Raw genomic sequence first — 20589 nt, 5'->3', positions numbered from 1 at the left:
AGAGCAAAAAAAAAAGTATAACAGGTGTAGGGGTTCTTAACCATTTTATGTCATGGACCTATTTAGCAGTCTGGTGAAGCCTATGGACTCCTCAGAATGTTTTTAAATGTATAAGATAAAATACATAGGATTTCAACGGAACCCCATTAAATTGAAATATGGTTCTCAAAATATTTTTCAAAACAGGTTCACAGACCCCAGGTTAGAAACACCTGATCTTAGGGGAAAGCACAAGGTCCTACAAGGGATCAGACAAGAAGGCCTCCAAGGCTCCATGGCTTGAATGACTGTATCTCAGCTGCTTTGCTGCTCCATTTCTAGATATTATTCGAGCTCTTTAATCTTAATTCCATTTAAGATGGATTAACTACCAAGGTGGTGAGCCTCTGAAGGCTATGAAGATATCATTTCCCATATTATCTCCCATGTCCCCTCTTATTTAGAATATCCTATTCCACCACCACTGTCCTCAAATCCATTAAGAAACTAGGCCACTGCCTGTGTTGAATTGCTTGCCTTCTCAAGGAAGGTGGGTGGGGAGGGACGAAGGGAGAGAATTTGGAACTCAAAGTTCTAAAAACAAATGCTCAAAAAAATTGTTTTTACATGCAGCTGGGAAATAAGATATGGGGTATAGAAATTTATTTTGCCCTACAAGAAAGTAAGGAGAAAGGGCATATGGGGTTGGGGGGGAGTGGGGTGACAAAAGGGAGGGCAGACTGGGGAAAGGGGCAGTCAGAATACATGCTGTCTTGGGGTGGGGGGAGGATAGAAATGGGGAGAAAATTTGTAATTCACTATCTTGTGGAAATCAATGTTGAAAACTAAAAATAATAAATAATAAAAATAAATTTAAAAAAAAAAAGAAACTAGGTCACCGAATGCCAGTTTAATGTTTACTTTTTAAAAGAAGACAAACATCCCCTAAAGGTAGAAATGGAATTGTCTTATTTGATTAGGAAGCTTCCTATGAGCAGGCAATCCTGGAGTTTTGTGGATGCCTTTAAATTTCCAAAAATATGGCCCAAAGACCAGCTCAGAGTGAAGAATGAAAAAATGGGAATTGGAAATATGTACTTCATAAAAGGAATGACCATTCCAGAAGAAATGAGAGAGCTTTGGAAGTTTATCCTGAGTCTTCTATTTCATAAGGATGCTTAGACTTCCCATCATCATCACCCAGGTTCTGAATAAACAAAGCATAAGACAGGGAGTGCGGTATCTTTAGTCATGATTTATTGGGGCAGAAAGAAAACATGTTGGATTGTGTGACTGCAACTGAGACCAGTGTAGGTAGCACAGCCTTTTCTAAGATGGGACTTTGCCCTTGGATGCTGACAGCATTTGCAGTTCTTCAACAGCTTGGTGGGGGCGGGGTTGGGGGGAGACAGAACTTTGCACTTGATTAGAAACAGTGGTTAGGTGCAATATGAAACAACCAGAGCTGGGCTAATCCCTTTGCTCACCCAGCCCTATCCTCACTGCTTTCCAAGTAGCCTCTCCAGCAGTGTGGCTACAAACTAGTATCCTGGGTTCTCATTCTCTCCCCCATCCCCCACCCAAACTAGGGCACTCATCCTGGCTGCAATTTGTGGTACTGTGAAGGTGGGGCAAAAATTCCTACTTGCAGCTCTGTTAGATATTTGCTTGGTTACAAAAAAAAATCATTGATAGCATGGTTCATGATAAATTTCATTTGTGGTTAGGATTTGCTTTTTTATAAGAACTTAACAGAAATTTTTAGGTGCAGCGTTTAATGCTTTCATTTCTTTCCTCTCTTCTCACTCCTCTTCCATCTCTGGTTTTTCCCAGTTCTAGGGATTATGACCAACCCCAAAATGGAGAAGAGAGCTGGTTGATTTTTATAAGACTAGGAGTTGAGTAATTTAGATCCAGCCTCACTGTGTTATCTGACTCCCTTTGGCAGGAATACATGGTTTACAGGAAGCATACGTACATGAGGCTGGATGGTTCGTCCAAGATCTCAGAGAGACGGGACATGGTAGCTGATTTTCAGAACAGGTAACCATAATGAGAACATTAAACGTTTTTACAGTTATGTTAGTTTTCCTTTGTGCTTGGAAACATGTATCTGAAAAGCTTTAAAGACTCTGTACACATCTACATTGTTCAGCAAATAAGGTTTGTTCATCAATCCCTGATATTATTCCCACTATCTTAATGGTGACCAAATCAGTTTGTAATAATGCGGTTAAGGAAGCTGTCTGTGTGAGACAGAGAAAGACATGCAACAATTTTTGTGCTTGAATAATAGCTCCTTACTCAACAAATGCGTAATTCTTTAGGCGTTAACAGAAAGAATTTAAATTCGAATCAAAAATGCCAGCCCTTTCCTCCTTTCTCCAGAACACAGCAATAGCAGGAGAGCATGACACATTGCAGTGATCTGAAGCTAATTCAATAGGAAGTTCTTAGTTTCAGTTACCCTATTACCTGTTAATGAACCCGTGAAATTTCAAATACTGCTTACTGAATACTGATAGTTTACAGGGCCATAATTATCCTAAGTGAGAGTCCTTCCTGCAGTGAGCAGCGCCTGGTTTCTGCTCTTACCAGAATGAGAGCCAAGTTCCTCAGGTGGCAACTCTATTGAGCTCTCCCTTTAACTGCATTCCACAAAACAAAGAATCAGGTCAAGAAATAGATCCAGGTATTAGAAAAATCAAGAATAAATGTGAATTGCACTTCTTCTTTTGGACATCCTTTCAATAAAATTTGGCCTAAAAATTATGAAAAGGAAAGGCTGGAACAGTTTTCTGTAAAGGATCAGAGCATCATCACCTATGTGTGTGTAATTAAGCATCTTTATTTGCCTGATTCTTAAACCCACTTTTAAAGTGGGAAGGAGGGAGAGAAGAGAAGAGAGGAGAGGAAAAAAAGGAGGGAGAGAAAAAAATTTTGTAGAGCTGGAAAAAAATAGATCAGCTCTCCCTATTGCAAACCCCAAGAACTCTAACATTTCACCATTTCCAACTTCTGTCATACCCCTGAGCTGACGTTCCCAAAATAACGAAATACCCTAATGTCTCTCCAGATTCCTGTGTGACAGCCCTTGCCATTAGGCAGCAGGCATTCATATAGCATTTGTGCACTTGACTCATTCCCTGGTGTCCAATGTTATGTGTCTATGAATTCCATTAGACCGTGACATGTTGACTTCCCAAATGAAGACAAATCCAGTTGCAGGATTTTGACTGTTCATTTAACTGGTCTAATTCCCAGAAAACCGGTCCTTGAGGTCCTAAGTACAGTATATTCTTCAGTGACCTGATTGGAAAATCTCTGACATAACTTTGAGATTAGTAGCATACAGCCTCCAAGTCACTCCAATATCTTAATAGTCAAGTAATTGACAGCTTTTAGCAGTTTGTTTTAAAGCTTTAGCATTTTCTCTACTCATGGCATCATCTGATCAATAAGTTGATTGCAGGGGAGTGGGGGGGTGTTGTGTTTTGTCTGTTTTTCAAGACTTGCTCAGAAAAACCTTGCCTGCGTATGAAAGTCCCAGGTTCCTCAGGTAACAGTGGCTCTATTAACTAATCATTTGGCCTCAACGTAATCATACTGTGTATAATAAATGACATGATAAAGGCTTTGATCAGTGCATTTTCAGCCTTCTGAGAAAAAGATCAGCTCCTTCTTACTCAATATTGACATACTAATGATGATCTAGATGCCAAGATCAGAATTATAACTTAGGAAGCAATTTATAGTTTCTTGTCTAAAATATCTGAGCAACTGTGGGAGACTCAATGCTGAACATAATCTCTCTCATTAGGGAGAGGGTCTTCAGCTTAAATGACTCTCTTTGTACCAACCCAATACAAACATTTTTCAGGGAAAAGAACCTTCCTAGCCAAACACTTATAAAATAATGAAGAGACATCAAAAGAAAAATTGTCGTTTCAACTGGAAAGCTCTTAGAGTGTAAAGGTCAGCTAAAGTAAACAGTAATTATTACAAAAAGCATTTTGCATTCCCTGCATATGAGATTTATTTAAAGGGAGTTGGGAAGGTTGTCCTTCCAGGAAAAAGTATGACTGAGACTAAAGGCTGTTTGGCCAGGATGTCCTGACTGAGCGACATTAGGAACATGTGACCAGCATTTCAGAGTAAAAACCATTCCTATTTCTATATGATCCTGCCTGAGACGTTTTTCCCCCTCCTCTCACCCCCTAACATTTATAAAATGCATCTCTTTAGGACATTTTGTAAGACCATGCACCACTAAAGGCATATGACACATTTTGTTTTCATACTTCTATCTTTTTGTGAAGAATGATCAGAGGACCCCATTTTTCTCTTCACTTTACATTCTACCCCAATTCTTTAACAGTCATTCTGTGAGTATTCGTTTTATGGACTGTGTGATATAAATCATGCCCTGAGCACTTTTGGCGAGTAGCAAGAGTCCTCATCAGGGTCGTCACTGTCATGTCTTCAATCTTTTTTATTGTTTCTGTGACCTGGAAGACTGTTCCAGAGGTTCTCTGTATTCCTTGTTGTGCCCCTAGAGGGCACCCAAGCAACCACATTGTCCTCTGGGATTCTGTTTATCCCCGTGAAGTATAGTTTTCTATGCCCCTAGTTAGATATTTCACAAGAATATACAGTACTTGTTGATGACAAGGTAAAATAGGAGAGGATTTCTTCAAAGTCCTAGAGAGCACCTATTCGAAGAATTATCCTTGTTTGAGTGTACATATGTATGCATGATTCAGCCCTTCATTCTGGACTGAAAGCAGATTTTCTTGCTCTGACACCCTAGAATATCCTGTTACCATTATTCAGGATGGGAGTATTATATACTTCAGCAAAGTGTAACTAAATGTTACTGCATTGTTTGACATCATCTTGCCTCACAGAGTTCCTTTGTGAAATGATTAGGTTAGACTTAATGAATTTTAAAGTTTCTTCTGGACCCTATGGTAGACAGGTATCTTGAACATACAGAGTTTATTATCTTAGAATATGCGATCTTAACCTGGTGTATGTGAACTTGTTTGGTTTGAAAAAAAAATTTTGTAACTCCCTTTCAATTTAACTGGGGTTCCTTTCTAAGTATTTTCATTTTGCTCATTTAAAAACACTTTTCCATAAGCATCCTCAGATTGCCAAAGGGTTCCATGACAAAAAAGGTTGAGAACCTCTATCTTAAAGAAGTCTTCTCAAACATTACCTTTCCTATCTGCCCAGGACATTTCTTTTGATCTTGGCTCCCTTAGCATTTTATCAGTATATTTTCTCCATACAGGAAGTTCCAAAATTACAAATTCACTGTATATTCAAACAACTGGGATTGGGAATTTTATCTTCTAAACTGTTCACCTACTGGCCCTCTATACTACTACCATTAATGATTTCCCTCACCTTCTCCTTTACTTTAAACTTTACTAATTTCCCTCTCTCGTCCTACCTTTCTAACTCCTCTAGGTCAACTTCCTCCTATGATACTAATCTTCCTATTCATTCCCCCATTGTTACCCCTAATTCTGCTTTCACACCAAGCAGTTCCTCCCTTACTGAACTCTAATCTCTGACCTTAGAGTCCCTAATGTCTCCAGAGGAACCCCTATACAATCTGTTAGAATCTCAGGATCTGGGTTTAAGTCGTGGTTCTGACACTTGGTATGTATATATCCCTGGACAAATAGCTTTGTCTCCTTTGACTTTGGTTTCCTCACTTGTAAAATGATTGGTTTGGATTAGACGATGCTTTCTAGCTGTTTTCCCATAACCCTAGATCAGATGATAAGCCCAAATTTTTATATCAGCTGAAACAGCCTTATTTTTTCAATACTAGGATCCAGTTTCTTGGAAGATGTTTTGTTGGTTTGTTTTGGGTTTTTTTCTCCCTTGGGTCTAGTCACTTAACTATGGTAAAAATGTGAAAAAGGTATAGAGTTAAAGTCATTTATATTAAGGTATGAATGATATAGATCTTTCCTTCCAAAAATTGTGCTTGCTTCTAAGATCATGTTAACACAAATGAATCTTAAATTTCTGGAATGGTGCAAGGCAAATGTTTTTCAGCAGAAAAGGGGGAATCTTTTCCTTCTGTCCCCTTATTTTAGGACCACACACACCCACATCCCAGTCAGAACAAGAATTAGCATCTTGGTAACCTGCTTCTAAAAAGTTGCCAACTATTATATAATAGAAGGAAAAATACATTGGATCATAAAATTTATAGCTAAAAAGTCACTAGAAATGATCTAATCTAATCCCCTTTTACAGATGTGGAAATTTCCCTTTAACATTTACCAAGGCACATTTCAATTCCATTCTGCTTCTCTCAGTTTACTCTAGGTACCTTTCCCTTTCCACACTAATTTTTGGTATTATGTATCTCTTTTCTTCAGGAATGATATTTTTGTATTCCTGTTAAGCACAAGAGCCGGAGGACTGGGCATCAACCTCACTGCTGCAGATACAGTAAGTAATTAGAATAAAATAACACCTTTCTTGAGAACCATCCCTTATTTTAAAGTTTTTTGGCATCAGTTTCTTTCCGTGTGTCCCAAGCTTTTTCTTATTCTTGTTTGTTTGTTTCATTCAAAGAATGTGAATTGGTGTTTGACTGTGATGTTTGAACTGTCCTTTTGGAGTTTTCCATTTATTTAAAGTTCCTAATAAGTTACTTGGTTTCTAGATAAAGAAATGAACATATTTCCTCATTGATTTAACAGGAGGTTGGTCTGGCACTCTTATCTTCAGAGCCACAACCCTTTTTTTTAAACACTCAACAAGAATTTATTAAGTATTACTATGTGCCAGGCACTTGTGCCAGGTGTTAAGAATACAAAGACAAAAAGTCCCTACTCTTAAGGAGCTTATATTCTTTTGAGGGAGAGAACACATACGTGCGCACGTGCATATGCATAAGTATATAAAAATGAATAGGTTATTTGAGGAGGGCTTGGGGAAAGAGAAAAGTCTTCAGATAGAATGTGGTTTTTGAGCTCAGCTTTGAAGGAAACTTGGGATCAAGAGCCAGGAGTACATTACACATATGAGAACAGTCAGTGGAAAAGACACATTTTGTGGAAGGTCAGTAAGTTATGATAAGGCCAGAAAGTTAAGTTGGAGCTAGGTTGTGAGGAGTTTGAAATGTCAAAAAGAATTGATATTTGATCCTACAGGCAGCAGGAAGCATCTGGTGTCTTATGAGCAGGGGAGCAATATAATGAGATCTGTGCTTTAGAATAATGTCATTGGTAGATGAGGTAGGATTGAGAGATATGGAGGATAGACTGGAGGAGGATAATGACCTGAGGAGGGAGATGAAACAGGAGGCTTTTTGCAGTGGCCCTTGCGTACTTAAGATAGTAATCCAGTAAGTATAGAGACGGGGAAATCCAAGAAATGTCAAAGAAGTAGAACTGATGAGACTTTGCAATGAACATAAAAAAGAAGGTGAATTGTGGCACCATAGATAAAAATAGTAAAGTCAGAAATGAGAGCAAGTTTGGGGAAGATAGCTAACCACAATTCTATGACACCGTTAAATTTATAAATCACTTTCTTCCCAATAACTCTGCGCAGCTCATTTTTTATAAGAGGATATTGAAGCTCAGAGTTTATAACTTCCCTAGGCTTATTTTGGTTGGTAAATAATCAAACAAGATCTGAACTCAGATTTCTTCTAACGATAAATTTAGTGCTCTCTGGGCAGGCCCACTTTAAGAAGCTAAAGTGGACATGGCTTAAAGGCAATTTGAATATGCAGGTCCTCACCAACAGTGAATCTGACTTCCTTTTACAAAAACGCTGACTCTGATTACTTTCTGGCTAAAGTTGTAGGCAGCAAGACTTACCACTGGTGACCTTTGAAAGGACTGTTTTTCAGAGAAGCAAAGGAAGGACTGCAGAGTAGCATAGGTAAAGGAACAAGGCTAAGGCCTGCTTCGTGGTCCAAGAATACATCAGTAAGGAACAGAAATAGACTTTTAAAGGAGGGAGGAAAAGTGCTAGTTATCAATGTTAAACACATCTTTGTGAAACGCGCAATCGCTGTATTTTTAAATTTTATGTAATAATTACCACCAAAGGTGTAGCAAAGGTGTATCACATGAATTTTCATGGAACTTACCAAGACTGAAATTAGTCAATTGATAAATTAGTATTTACAGTTTCCATGGGTTCACAAATGACTTTGCTATTTCCCTTCTATACGTGGAAAATGTAATTGTCTTACTCTTATTTAGAGACAAGTATCAGTGCTAAGATCAACAGTTGTTTTATAGGCAAAAGAACTCAATGAACTCTTATACTAAAAAAAAAAAAATACTGTTTTCTCAAAGATCTCACCATTTACTTTGTGACTATCCTGATTTTTAACCAACTTCCAAGATTAAAAAAAACAAAACAGCAACTCACCAGCTTAAACATTACTTTATAGCTTTATCCTTAGACTTGTATTTATAAGTTAGCAGTTCTTCCCTAGCCTTCATTTTCTTTTTCATGTCAAGTATTGAAGATTTCCACCTATTTCTCAAATTTGCTTATTCTTTAGCAGTTAAGCAAAATAAATGAGAATGCTGCATATTCCTAAACTTTAAAAGTCCCTAATATCTTATTCATTGTATTTGGAGATTTTCTGTTTTCTCATGGAGAAAAGAAAATTTAATTTAGTCAAAACTCAACCTTAAGTAGCAGTATCCTGCTACTTACACAACACAGTCCTGGATAGTAAAATTTGGTGTGTGTTGTCTCAATTTCTATTGCATGGAGAGGGAAAAATCATCAAGAAAATATTTAACCATCATGTGGAAAGCCTTGAAAGTCCATGCTTTGCCTCAAGGTTCAATTGTTATTTTCCACTGTTCAATCCATTTCATTATCTGGTCTAAATTACTCTCTAGTTCTTCTGGTATGTTACTGGGCAGCTGGTGTGCTATTCATGCTTGTAGGAGGCCATGGTTTCTTCATAAATACTTTAGAAAATTTCACATTGTCCTGTAGTTTCTTTACACTGTATCCCCTCTTTTCAAGTCTTTCATATAACACAGAATTATCTGTTTGAAGCACAAAAGCTACATGAAACCATCGTTCAAGGACAAAGTCACAGCCATGGTAATCAAGAATAACTCTACCTTCTTTCATTTTATTTTGTAACTCATCAACTGCTTTGACTTCATCCAAAATGGGACATTCATATTCTTCACTAAAGCCATCATATAACAGTCTTTCTTGCGCCAAATCACCCATGTTAATGTATGTCAGTCCTGTTCTTGATGCAAGTTCTTTACCTAGTACGGTCTTTCCAACCCCTGGTGTACCCATGAGCAGGATGTTGGGCAGCCTCATGGTTGATCACCTGCTCTCCGTGAGGGAGCAGCAGGCCCAAGGGCCAGAGCCACAGCTTTTAAGCCACAGGCTAGAACAATTCACTGTTGCCGTTACGTAAGAGGTTGGGTACAGGAGTAAGGGGTAGATGGGTTTGTGTTTTTCAAGAGGTAGTTTTATTTCCATATCATGTAGCTGTTGTGGTTAAGTATGTAGTGATTTCCAGCTAGAGATCATAGAAGAGTTTTGGCATGGGTGATAAATAAAATTGATAGGGGTAGCTAGGTGGAGCAGTGAGTAGAGCACCGGCCCTGGAGTCAGGAGGACCTGAGTTCAAATCCAGTCTCAGACACTTGACACATGTACTAGCTGTGTGACCTTGGGCAAGTCACTTAACCCCAATTGCCCTGCCTTGCCCCGCCAAAAAAAATATAGATATATGTACATCCTCTTGCTAATTCAAACCAGTGACAAAAGGTTTTCACATGAGGCAGTATTCTTTCCCTTTTCCTTAATAAGGGAGTTGTTTACTGCCATGTCAACCTGCATCTGGCTCATTTTTTCCTTATCTTTCTGATCGGATGATTTCCAGATTCCTTTTCAGCTCTAGTGTGGTAAGGAATGATTTTGCCTGTAGAATCATTAAAATCATATGGTTGAAAAGGAAGCTTAGCTGCTTCCTTCCCCAGCTTCATTCAGTAATCTCCTCTGCAGCATGTATAACATTTATCAGCACAGATTCTGCTTGAAAACTTCCAATGACAAAAATCCCACTGATCTAATATCTTGCCTATTTGTCCCTCTTCTGTCTGATCTGCATTTTTAATAAGTTTGATTTCTATAACTTCATACTAGTCAGTGACAAAAATGTTAAACAAGAAAGAGTTGAGACAACGTTGTGTCCTGCCTGCAGTTAACTGTAGAATGGCACAAAAGGTCTACTTTCATCTGTCCCACATTTATCCATCCTGACCACAAGAATAGTATGAAAAACTATCAGATGCCTTGTAAGTGCCCATAAACTATCCATAGAAACTTTCCTGCATTCACATCATGTTCTCATTGGTCTAGTTTTGAGACTAAATAGTAAAAATAGTGACATTTACCCATTACACGTTTTGTGAGATACCTATATCCCCTATGTTAACTCAAAGATTGCATCAGTATTGGTTCAGATATTTACTTTCTAGCTTGTCTTACCATGTTATATTTGCCCCATATAGAGTGCCTATCTATTCCATGTACTTGCTCTAAAAATTACTTTTTTGTTGTTTTTTACATTTTTCACAAGCCTTACTTAACCTCATTCCTGCCCTTTTCTTTTCCTGACACTGTCTTTGTGTTCCTCTTACCTTTTTATGTATCATTTTAAAATCTGAACTCAAAAACCTGAGTATTATATGAATTAACATAAAGTAAGCAGAACCAGAAAAACTATATATACACAATTGATGCCAAGCAATCAGACTGATTAATTGGGAATCTTTCCCTTCTTCTCAGTTTTGCTCTGTTACTTAGGAAAAGAGACAGAGGATAGTTCTTTAGGGCTCTAGAGCAACATCACAGATGTTCACAATCTTAGTCTAGAAGAACAGATACTGTTTTCTTATTAAAATGTAACTTGCCTTCTGTCTTGGGGGGAAAAGGGGGTGAAGATAAGGAGACTGGATACAGACTGTGGCATCCTTTGAGATGTTGCCGTGTGTAGATTGGTTTCGCTTAACTGTTTTTCACATTTTTGGGAGCTTTTTTCTTTTGGTTATAAGGGAGGACTCAACAGGAATTGAAAACTGTATTGGGAAGTAGCTTCTATTAAAATAAAGGGCAGGAATAAGGCATTTTTTAAATAAAACATTTTCAAAATAAAATTTGAGTTAAAAAAAATTCCCTATCGTATTTCAGCTTCTTTTAGACATCTCCCTAATTCTCAGTCATGAGCCATTATTTCTGCCCTTCTGTGTGAGTCTAACCTCTTCTTGTCTGTAAATGTTTCTAGGGGGATCCCAAAGTTGAATCTCAGCATATAAGAAAAAGCAGGACACCTACTATATTCTTATCGGGATTGTGTGGACTGTCATTGTCATCTTCCCTTTTACAGTGTGTTAGATCGCTGATACACTTGGGGATTCCTGATATACTTGTGCCCATCATGGTAGTCAGCTACTGGTCGTCATAATTGAAATCTCCCTCCCTTTTAGCACAGTTTCCCAGGCTCCATCTATAGTTTAGTAAGAAACAGCTCCCAAGTAACCAGTGGCATGGACCAAAAATGAAGGAAAACCATCGTGGGTGGCCTGTGTTCTTACAATGTACCCAACTCCAGCTCCTACCTTCCATACTACTTCATTCCAGTGTTCTGTACATAAAAATGGCTTCCTCAATCTGTGATGTTCCCCTACAAAAGAAGAACTATCCTCTTTTCTTTTTACCAAGTAACAGAGGAAGACTGAGAAGGAAAGGAGGGAAGAATTTTCTATTCAGTTTGGTGGAGGACATAGGCATTTAGCATCCCATGTTTCAAGTACCAGACAGGTAATTTAAAATGAACTTTTGGAACATAAACTCATTTGTAAACTGGGTGCTCCCTGAAGGAAGAGAAACACTGTGAGGAGGCCTTGAGTACCATGATTATCTTCTGGTCGAGATCACCTCTCAATAATGCTCAAAAAGTCAGGTTTTTTTCTCATATCAGTATAATAGTAAGCTTAAATATTTTTCCTGCATTTTCCTTTTGGTGCTGCAGTTCAGCTTTGGGAGATCCCCTAAAAACCCTTATGGGGTTTTTAGGGGATCTGTCTTAAATCACAGGGCAGAAATAGTGTCTCATGACTAAAGAATTAGATTTATGTTTGTAAATAGAAGTTCTCACATGCAGTGGATGTATATTTGTCTTGTACATGACAGTTATTTGAATTATTCGCATTTTAAATCATGGAAATTTTCTTCGCAATTCATGTTTTCCTGCAATAGGAATCTATAGCATTCAGAAGAGTCGACTATTTGGGTTTTTTTTCTGTGGCAGGCTCAGTCTGAGTGTTTACAAATGGTTGTTTACAAAAATGAGAAGTCTGGCCCTAGGTTAGTGATGAGTGTGGTGGTTTGCCATTGGGCATTCTGGCCTTGATTTTTAAACATTACAAGGAATAAGGCTGCCTCCCATTCCCCTGGAAAAAGTAGTTCCACCCTGTAGGTGTTTGATGCAGCTTTTTCTTGTGGATCTCATATGATTTTCCTGTTCTTTACCTCACACACAAAATCTTACCCCGTTACAAGTTTCCTCCCTCTTTCTGTTTACAACTTCAGGAAGAAGCTGACTGTTAATGTGTTTCCCCTTAGTCATCGCTTGGCCACGCTCTACAGATTGAACTGCTTTAATCTTTCCTAGTTAAGTCAGTCTCTCTAGTCTTTTAATTGTTGTTTGTTGTTCTCTGGAATTTCTCTCTGATGTCTGTAAACCTGAGTGCTGTATACAGATATTAACCGACTAGTATGTCAGGCACTGTCTAACCTTTTCTGTAACTTGGTTTAATTTGTTTCCATATCAGCACACATTTATCTTGCTTTTTGTTCTCCTTGGTCTCTCTGTTTCCACCCTCTAATTTAATGCATACTTACATACAGAGAGAGAGAGAGAGAGAGTTGTGTTTAAAGTTATTCTTCCCTGGAAAGAGTACATTTGTGTTTTTTATAAACTAAAGCCTATTTTGTTTTCTTGTCCCCCAAGATCCCGACCTCTTTAAGGTCATTTAAAAGATGGTTATCAACTGTATTTTGTTTTACTAAATTAGAACTACATACCTGGGGCTATGATCTTATGACTTAGGCATTAAATATAGCTTAAGAATGAGTCAGTGTTCGAGTGTCATTGAGACTTCTAGGAAAAAATGTAAATATTCAGGAAGCACATATGAAGTGATTCAACATATAGGACTTCTCATTACGTATTCATGCAGTGCCATGGTGTGTCACGAGAGTCCAGTTTTCACAGTATGTAATTATTTAGGTCTTCTGAGTGAAGATGTCCTGACTTAATGAACCTATCTAGCTAACTGTAACTTGTCTACTTCAATTTTCCCTGTGGCTTAGACTGAATACGAGAGAATGTTTTACCTCCTTATTGAAGCTCTGAAATATTATATGATGTCCCTGTTACTATATTTCTACTCCATCTAAATTGGGAGAGGATCTTAAGCTGTATTGGTTGGTGGGAAGGGATTGTAAGAAAAACAGGGCCCATCATGCAATCAGTTGATCAGGCATTTTTACAAAATGTTTTCTCTGTGTGCCTGTACTGTGCTAGGCACTGTAAGGAATAGGAAAGAAGCATGGTCTCAGTCCCCAAAGGAGCTTACAGCCTAAATAGGCAAAAACAGTAACAACATGAAGCAGAGGATGAGACAGTTCACTATGTAAATTGAGTCTTAACCATATTAGATTGGATTGTGAGGAATTCAGGAAAAAAAGAATTCATCACATGTAGTTAGAAAAAGTTTAATAAGAAGGTAGCATTTGAACTACATCTTGAATAATGGAGGTGGGATTCGATGTCAGGGAAGGTGTATGGAGAATATCATGAGCAAAGGAATTGAGACAAAAAAGGATGTGACACTGAAGAGACCATTTTTCACCAGAAGGATAGCTGTGTGTAGGCAAGTGATAGAAACTGAAATTGGATACGTAAGAAGAAGCTAAATTATAGAGGGCCTAGGAGCTATTACAGTTTCTTAATAAGGAAGTGACATGATAAAAAGTGTTTTAGAAAGAATATATTGGTTGCAATGGATTGGATTCAAGAATGTAGCTAGAAAGCTGTTACTGTTATCTAGGAATGAGGTAACCAGGGCCCGGATTAGGATGATAGCATTGGGAATAAAGAAGGGATGGATGCTTTCCAAAAGAAGAATTAACTATCAGGACTTTGTAAAATCTTTAAGCATAGAAGACAGAGATGGGAAAGTACTAAACCAGACCTCTCCCAGAGAGTCCTTTCTGGTTGGTTTTAGCCATATAGGATTGTGGACAGCAAGGTATCAGTTTTAGAATCCCTTGGAGATGCAGTTTGTTTTTCAGCAGGAATTAGGTATGCCTCAGGGACCCCTGAAGCTCACTTTGTTTCCCCTTTATCTCGAGTAAAATCCAGTAGAGGTAGGATTGAGGTACAGACTCCAAGCAAGAGACACCCAGGATCCTCAGAATAGGGAATGACCTGTGAGGAAGCAGAGTTTTTGGAATGTCAGAACTAGTATTGCCTGATGTTACATTCAGTTTCATATTAATGAAATTAATTGTCATGATGGTAGAACCTTTGCTTCTGGGCCCCATACTAGATTTCTATATAGCAGGAAGGGGGAGGTAACTCTTTTGTACCTTTTTTTCTAGACACCCTGGATGGAGACAAAAACCATTTCCCTACTAGGCAGGGCAAGTAAAATTGTGGGGGTTAGGGGATTGGGAACTGGCAGGACCTATCAAGGGGTATCTATTGCATCTCAATATGACACAAAGAAGATCTCACATCAAGAGGTGGCAAAGATCCAGATGACTGGTTGTATGGTTCTCAGAACTCCTGGTCAGGCCACTCAGTGAGGCTTCACTTGGGCCACACTGTCATCCTTCCTGTGCAGGTGATCTTCTATGATAGTGACTGGAACCCCACAGTGGACCAACAGGCTATGGACCGAGCCCACCGGCTGGGTCAGACCAAGCAGGTGACTGTGTACCGGCTCATCTGCAAGGGCACCATTGAGGAACGCATTCTGCAGAGGGCCAATGAAAAGAGTGAGGTAAGCATGTGAACATGGGCTTTGAGAATAGGAATTCAGATGGTAATGGAAGAAAATGAAAGTCACAGGATGTTTACTTAGGCTGAGATTGTTAGGAGTCATGACTAGTGGAGAAGAGGCTAGAGTGACTTGGACAGTAGGTCAGTTGAAGTGAAAGTCATGGTTAAGACTTCATTCATCCTGATTTTCTACCCACCAAAATTATCTCTAGATTTTTCTAAAGTCTGTCTGTCTTACCCTAGAGTTAAAGGGAATGCCTTTCTATAGGCCTGTATGAAGCACTGACCTTGAGATAGAGACAGTTTTTCTTGTTTGAAATGTTCACACATTCAGGGACAAAAGTAAATAAACATTTGACCTCTGTAATTATCAGTTCAGTGACAAGTAAGCTCTGGGAAATCACCTGATTTTGATTGCCTCATCCACATTAATCCACCTGTGGAGCGCTCTGCCGGATTGCAGATTCCCCAGAGATCATTCTGATCTAGGCTTGTTGGGGTTGGTAGCTATCAAGTGGCAATACCAAGCAGAGAGTTAGTCAAGATTGTGAGCCAGACAGAACCCAAGAGTATCAAGAAAATCCCCCCCAAGGCAGCTTGGGAGGAATTTTCCTATCATCCCAGACATTTATTATCATAAAGGAATTGAAGAAGCTTGAACGTAAAATGTTGACTTTGATTTGTTGTAGATCCAGCAGATGGTGATTTCGGGTGGGAACTTCAAACCAGATACCCTAAAACCCAAAGAAGTGGTTAGTCTTCTGCTAGACGATGATGAACTGGAGAAGAAATGTACGTACCCCAAGCCTTAACTGGTGCCCTTTCCTTTTGGAAATAGGTTCACAAGTATGCATTCTGGTCACAATTTGAAGACTCTTTAAGCCGTATCTGAGTCCTTTGCAGCAAGAAAAAGTACCTAGCAAACTCTGGAGTGCTGAGCAGACAGGAAGGAAGGGAAGACACAAAAGTTAGAGGAACTGGAGTTCAAGGACCTAAGGTTTAGCTGTCTCTTTTGTCTTCAGCCCCAATTTGATGAATACTAGACTCCTATTCTTTTTGGAACTGGTTTTACTGAAGACAGGGAGAAAAATTCAGATTTGGAATCCCAAACATCATAGAGCACAGCAGCCTAAGTTGTAGATTATGATGATTCAAATTAGATACATCTTTTAAGGCATCTGAAAGTCCAGTGTCTCAATAGGCATTTAGCAGGTTTAGGTGGAAGATGTATCCCTAATGAATACTCCATCGTCCAGTTGAATGGTGGGCTTAATTTCATTTATTTTTTGAAATCCTCCTTGAGACTCCACCTCCCATACAAAGGTGAGTTTACATGTGGGATGTGGCTGCTACAGGCAAGAGCATTATTCACCTGTCTTCTTTGTGTTTCTTGGTAGTGAGGCTTCGGCAGGAGGAAAAACGACAGCAAGAAGAAACCAACCGAGTGAAGGAACGCAAACGGAAAAGGGAAAAATATGCAGAAAAGGTACCACAAGCAAGGAATGGGGGAGGAGAAGTCAGAGAGGCTGTTGGACTGCTAGTTCATAACCAGACCCAGCTATAAATGACTCGCAGTAACTGCTGTGCTGGCTCACTTTTGGTCAGGGTGAAATGCATTGGTGACTTGAAAATGGTTGGTGGGATGGATACGTGTGTCCTCCCCAAACGAGTCATTGTTTAGTGTTCAGTGGCTATCACACTGAGATTTTTGTTTTCTGTTACACAACATGCTAGAGATGCAAAGGATCTACATCAGTGGAATCAAACTCAGATAGAAACAGAGGCCACTAAACTGCACATGGGCCACATAGTGACTTAGAAAACCCCATTTTAATATTATCTATGTTCTACTGTATTTTTATCTGTTTTGTTAAATATTTCTAGAGCGCTAGTTCTAAGTGACCGATAGGCCGCTTGTTTGACTTCTGTGATCTATGTCATGAATAGTTCACTTTGTGCACCAATATGCCATCAACTTGATAGCTGCTAGGGGGATCAAAGTATATTTTCTGATCTCAGACTCCCTGTTCTGTCCAAGCCTCGTGGAGTTTGGTTCTGTGAGTGCAGGGTGGTCTTCAGCTCCCCCAGTATGTGTTGAGGCAGAAAGAAGACGTGAAGAAAAGGCATAATTCAGAGCAGCAGCAGCCTTTTGTTTTCTTCTTTGTAGGTGCTTTTTAAATTCTTAAAACAGCTTTCCGTCTCTGTGGTGCTGAAGATTCCATATGGATCTGGGTGTGGTTTTCCCTTAGTTTGATTTGGTACGCTGTCAGATTTTCAGGAAGTTCCTTGTTTGATATTTTTTCATGTTTCCTTGTTTATGTTTCCAGAAAAAGAAGGAAGATGAGCTGGATGGTAAAAGGAGGAAGGAGGGAGCCAACCTGGTGATCCCCTTTGTTCCTTCTGCTGATAATTCCAACCTCTCTGCTGATGGGGATGATTCCTTCATTAGTGTGGATTCTGCTATGCCCAGCCCTTTCAGTGAGGTGAGGGTGCCTTTTAACCTGTGATCACAGGCCCAGATAGACTGTCTCAGCTAATGGTCCCTGGCATCGTTTGCTCTTCTTAAAGTTTGCCTCCTGTGTATTCTCACATCCCCAGAACCAGACAAACCCCAGAAGGAGCCTTTGTTGGTGTCACCTTAAGGACTGATATTTCGGGTGGGCCGTGAGCTGATATTCTCTCTTCTCTCACCTACAGATTTCCATCAGCAGTGAACTACACACTGGTTCCATACCTCCCGATGAGAGCAGCAGTGATATGTTGGTCATCGTGGACGACCCAGCTTCCTCGGCACCTCAGTCTCGTGCTACCAATTCTCCTGCTTCCATCACGGGCTCTGTCTCAGACACCATGAATGGTTAGCAGAGTTTCTTATCACACAGCATGCCATGCACAGTGCTCACTGCTTCTGTGAGAAAGGCAGTCTCTCCCAGATGGCACTTATTGCACATGAGTCCCATATTCCTTCTGTGGTTATGGTTTAATCCTCCCATTCTGAATAAGGCAGTAGGAAAACAACAGAGAAATTACACCTATTTATTTTCTCAGCAGCCCTGTCAAAGGGGTGAAAGAAACAGAAATAAGGAGGGAAGATGACTTTGTCAGACCTTCAGATCTTTCTTACTCTTAAGCACACCTGTTATTTCTTCCAGTGTTCACCTAGTGTGCTGGTTCGGTCAGGTTTAGATTTTCCTGTCTGTTTGGCCTGTGATCTTGTACTCTTGTTATCTCTTGGAGCACTCTGGCCTTACAGTTTCTTTTTTTTTTCTTTTTTTTAATCATAGTTTCAAAATTAAAAATCAGCCTTATATGTCTAGGAGCATGCATAGGATGTCATTTTAATGATGACTGAGCATGTGTATTTGTTTCTCAGTTTCCTACTCGTTGCCCCCCCCCCCCCAATTAAATGAAAATAAAGTCTCCCATGGGATTAAAAAATCAAACATAAACACTCCCTAGACCAGCTTTCCCTATCAATGTAGAATCACTCCATGGCTTTAGAAGATAAATGTTTTCTCTTTTCCCCTTGTTCCTACAGGAATTTCTCTTCAGGAAATGCCAGCCACAGGGCGTGGCCACTCAGGCCGAAGTCGGGGCCGCCCCAAAGGTTCAGGCAGCACCTCAAAAGGAGCAGGGAAAGGCAGGAGCCGGAAGTCCACGGCAGGCAGCGCAGCTGCAATGGCAGGGGCCAAAGCAGGGGCTGCAGCCGCGTCAGCAGCAGCCTACGCAGCATACGGGTACAATGTGTCTAAAGGTACAGCCCAGCTAGTGGAGCAAGGCTGCAGGCTCCCACCCACCTGGGGCTAGGATAGGAATGAAAACTAGAAGAGCTTGGCCTCAGGTTAGAGTACCACTGAGAGCAGGTCAGGGAGACCCCATTGCCTCATTGAGCAAGCACGCTGCTGTTTGCCAGGCTTCAGGCTGAACTGCAGAGTCCTGGTGTGCATCATACAGCGTCTTGGTGGTTGTAGATGAGTAATGAGTGCTTTTTTTGCTGATGGATTATAACTCTTCAGAAGTTCTTCCTGGACCAGTGTTTCTCCTTTGAGTATACAGTCTCCAGTAAAGAGCTATTTGTTACCTTTTAGATCCCTTGCAATAGAAATAACAGGGTTTAAGTCTGGGCAGGAATCCTGTAAACATTCTGATTTTTTTTGTTGTAGAATTTAATTTGAAAGATCGTTCCTTGCCAGACCCAGAATAGGCATCTTGGAGCGGAGATATATATAATGCCAATAATGTCAGCCTAGTCAGCTGAGATTCTCCAAGTGTCAACAAATGCATCATTTATTGAGCAACTGCCCAGGACCTGGGAGATACTCATTTGCTGAGCACCTGCTTTGTAGTAGGCTTTGAGATAACGTTGTGAAAGACACTAAGAAACGGAATACATTTCCTATGCCCTCTAGAAGTTTAGATTACCCTAAAGTTGGAGAGACAAGATAAATAAACTTGAGGAGATAAATGATTGCATGGGGCTGTACATTATTTAGCACCCAAAACACAAAAACAGTAAGTGCTTCAGGAGTTCTAATGAAAGAGAGATCACTAACTGGTCTGGGCTCATAAAGGAAGACTTAGTGGCAGAGTTGGAATCTGGATGTTGGTCTTGAAGGGTGGGATTTGGATAAGTAGAAAAGAAAGGTATTTGTTGTAGATTGAGTACCCTAGAAGCAGGATTGGGCGATTGCCTTTTGGAGCACAAGTAGCTGTCTGAGATGTGGTTAGTCTGGCTGTGGTGATAAAAGTGGAATAGGCCTCAGGTTATATAGAAAGCCTTGAATGCCAAACTAAGAAATTTGTGTTTTAGACTATATAATTTAAAGGGGAGTTTTTAAGGTTTGGGGGCAAGGAAATTAAATAATGAAAGTAATTGAAAAAAATGAACAGTTGTATGTAGAATAAATTGGAGCGAGTAGAAACTGGGGTCATCAAGGGGGGGGGGAGCTATGTTCAAAAGCCTTATCATGAAGGTTAACTACAATGGCACTGTGAGAATGGAGAAGATGGGGTGAATGTAAGAGCTTTTGGAGGAACAGTCAGTATCACAGAGTGTACCCAAAAGGGAAAAAGAGATGTCCAAGATGACTGACGTTTAGATCTCTCTGCTAGCTGTTACAGATATCCAAGCATAGCTCCTGCCCTCAAGAAGCTTATATTCAAATAAGGGGGAGATAACACATTTAAAACAATTAGAATGAGAGGGTGTGAGTGGTGCTGAGTACAATGAGAAATGACTAGGGTAGACCCAGAGTCAAGGGAAGCTTCATAGAAGAAAGGGAGACTTGAGCTTGGGCCTTGAAACATGGGCTAAGTTTTAGATAGGTAGAAGATGTGAACAGACGTTCCAGGCATGGAGAACAGCACAAGCAAAGATGGGCAACAGTCAGTCGTGGCATTCTCTAGGTATCCTGAAAGGAAGGAAGATCTGTCATAACGGGAAAAGATGCCTTAGAAATGTGTAACAAGAAAAAACATTTAAAATCTTAGAATATTTA

At 39.7% G+C, this 20589-nt stretch overlaps 1 protein-coding gene and 1 pseudogene across 1 annotated transcript in view; one reads left to right on the top strand and one right to left on the bottom strand.

The window, feature by feature from the left end:
* Positions 1 to 20589, top strand: part of INO80 (INO80 complex ATPase subunit) — an 84202-nt gene that overhangs the window by 61423 nt on the left and 2190 nt on the right. Inside the window, exons 27-34 of the mRNA XM_036734420.1 lie at positions 1928 to 2022; positions 6384 to 6456; positions 14934 to 15092; positions 15781 to 15883; positions 16489 to 16577; positions 17419 to 17574; positions 17789 to 17948; positions 18630 to 18845. Coding sequence (XP_036590315.1) covers positions 1928 to 2022; positions 6384 to 6456; positions 14934 to 15092; positions 15781 to 15883; positions 16489 to 16577; positions 17419 to 17574; positions 17789 to 17948; positions 18630 to 18845 — 1051 coding nt within the window. The remainder of the gene's footprint in view (positions 1 to 1927; positions 2023 to 6383; positions 6457 to 14933; positions 15093 to 15780; positions 15884 to 16488; positions 16578 to 17418; positions 17575 to 17788; positions 17949 to 18629; positions 18846 to 20589) is intronic.
* LOC118828372 lies at positions 8820 to 9330 on the bottom strand (annotated as a pseudogene).

The sequence above is a fragment of the Trichosurus vulpecula genome, chromosome 8 (assembly GCF_011100635.1).
Source record: "Trichosurus vulpecula isolate mTriVul1 chromosome 8, mTriVul1.pri, whole genome shotgun sequence".
Taxonomy (NCBI): domain Eukaryota; kingdom Metazoa; phylum Chordata; class Mammalia; order Diprotodontia; family Phalangeridae; genus Trichosurus; species Trichosurus vulpecula.
Note: the sequence above shows the minus strand (reverse complement) of the source record. Positions and strands in the feature narration are given on the sequence as shown.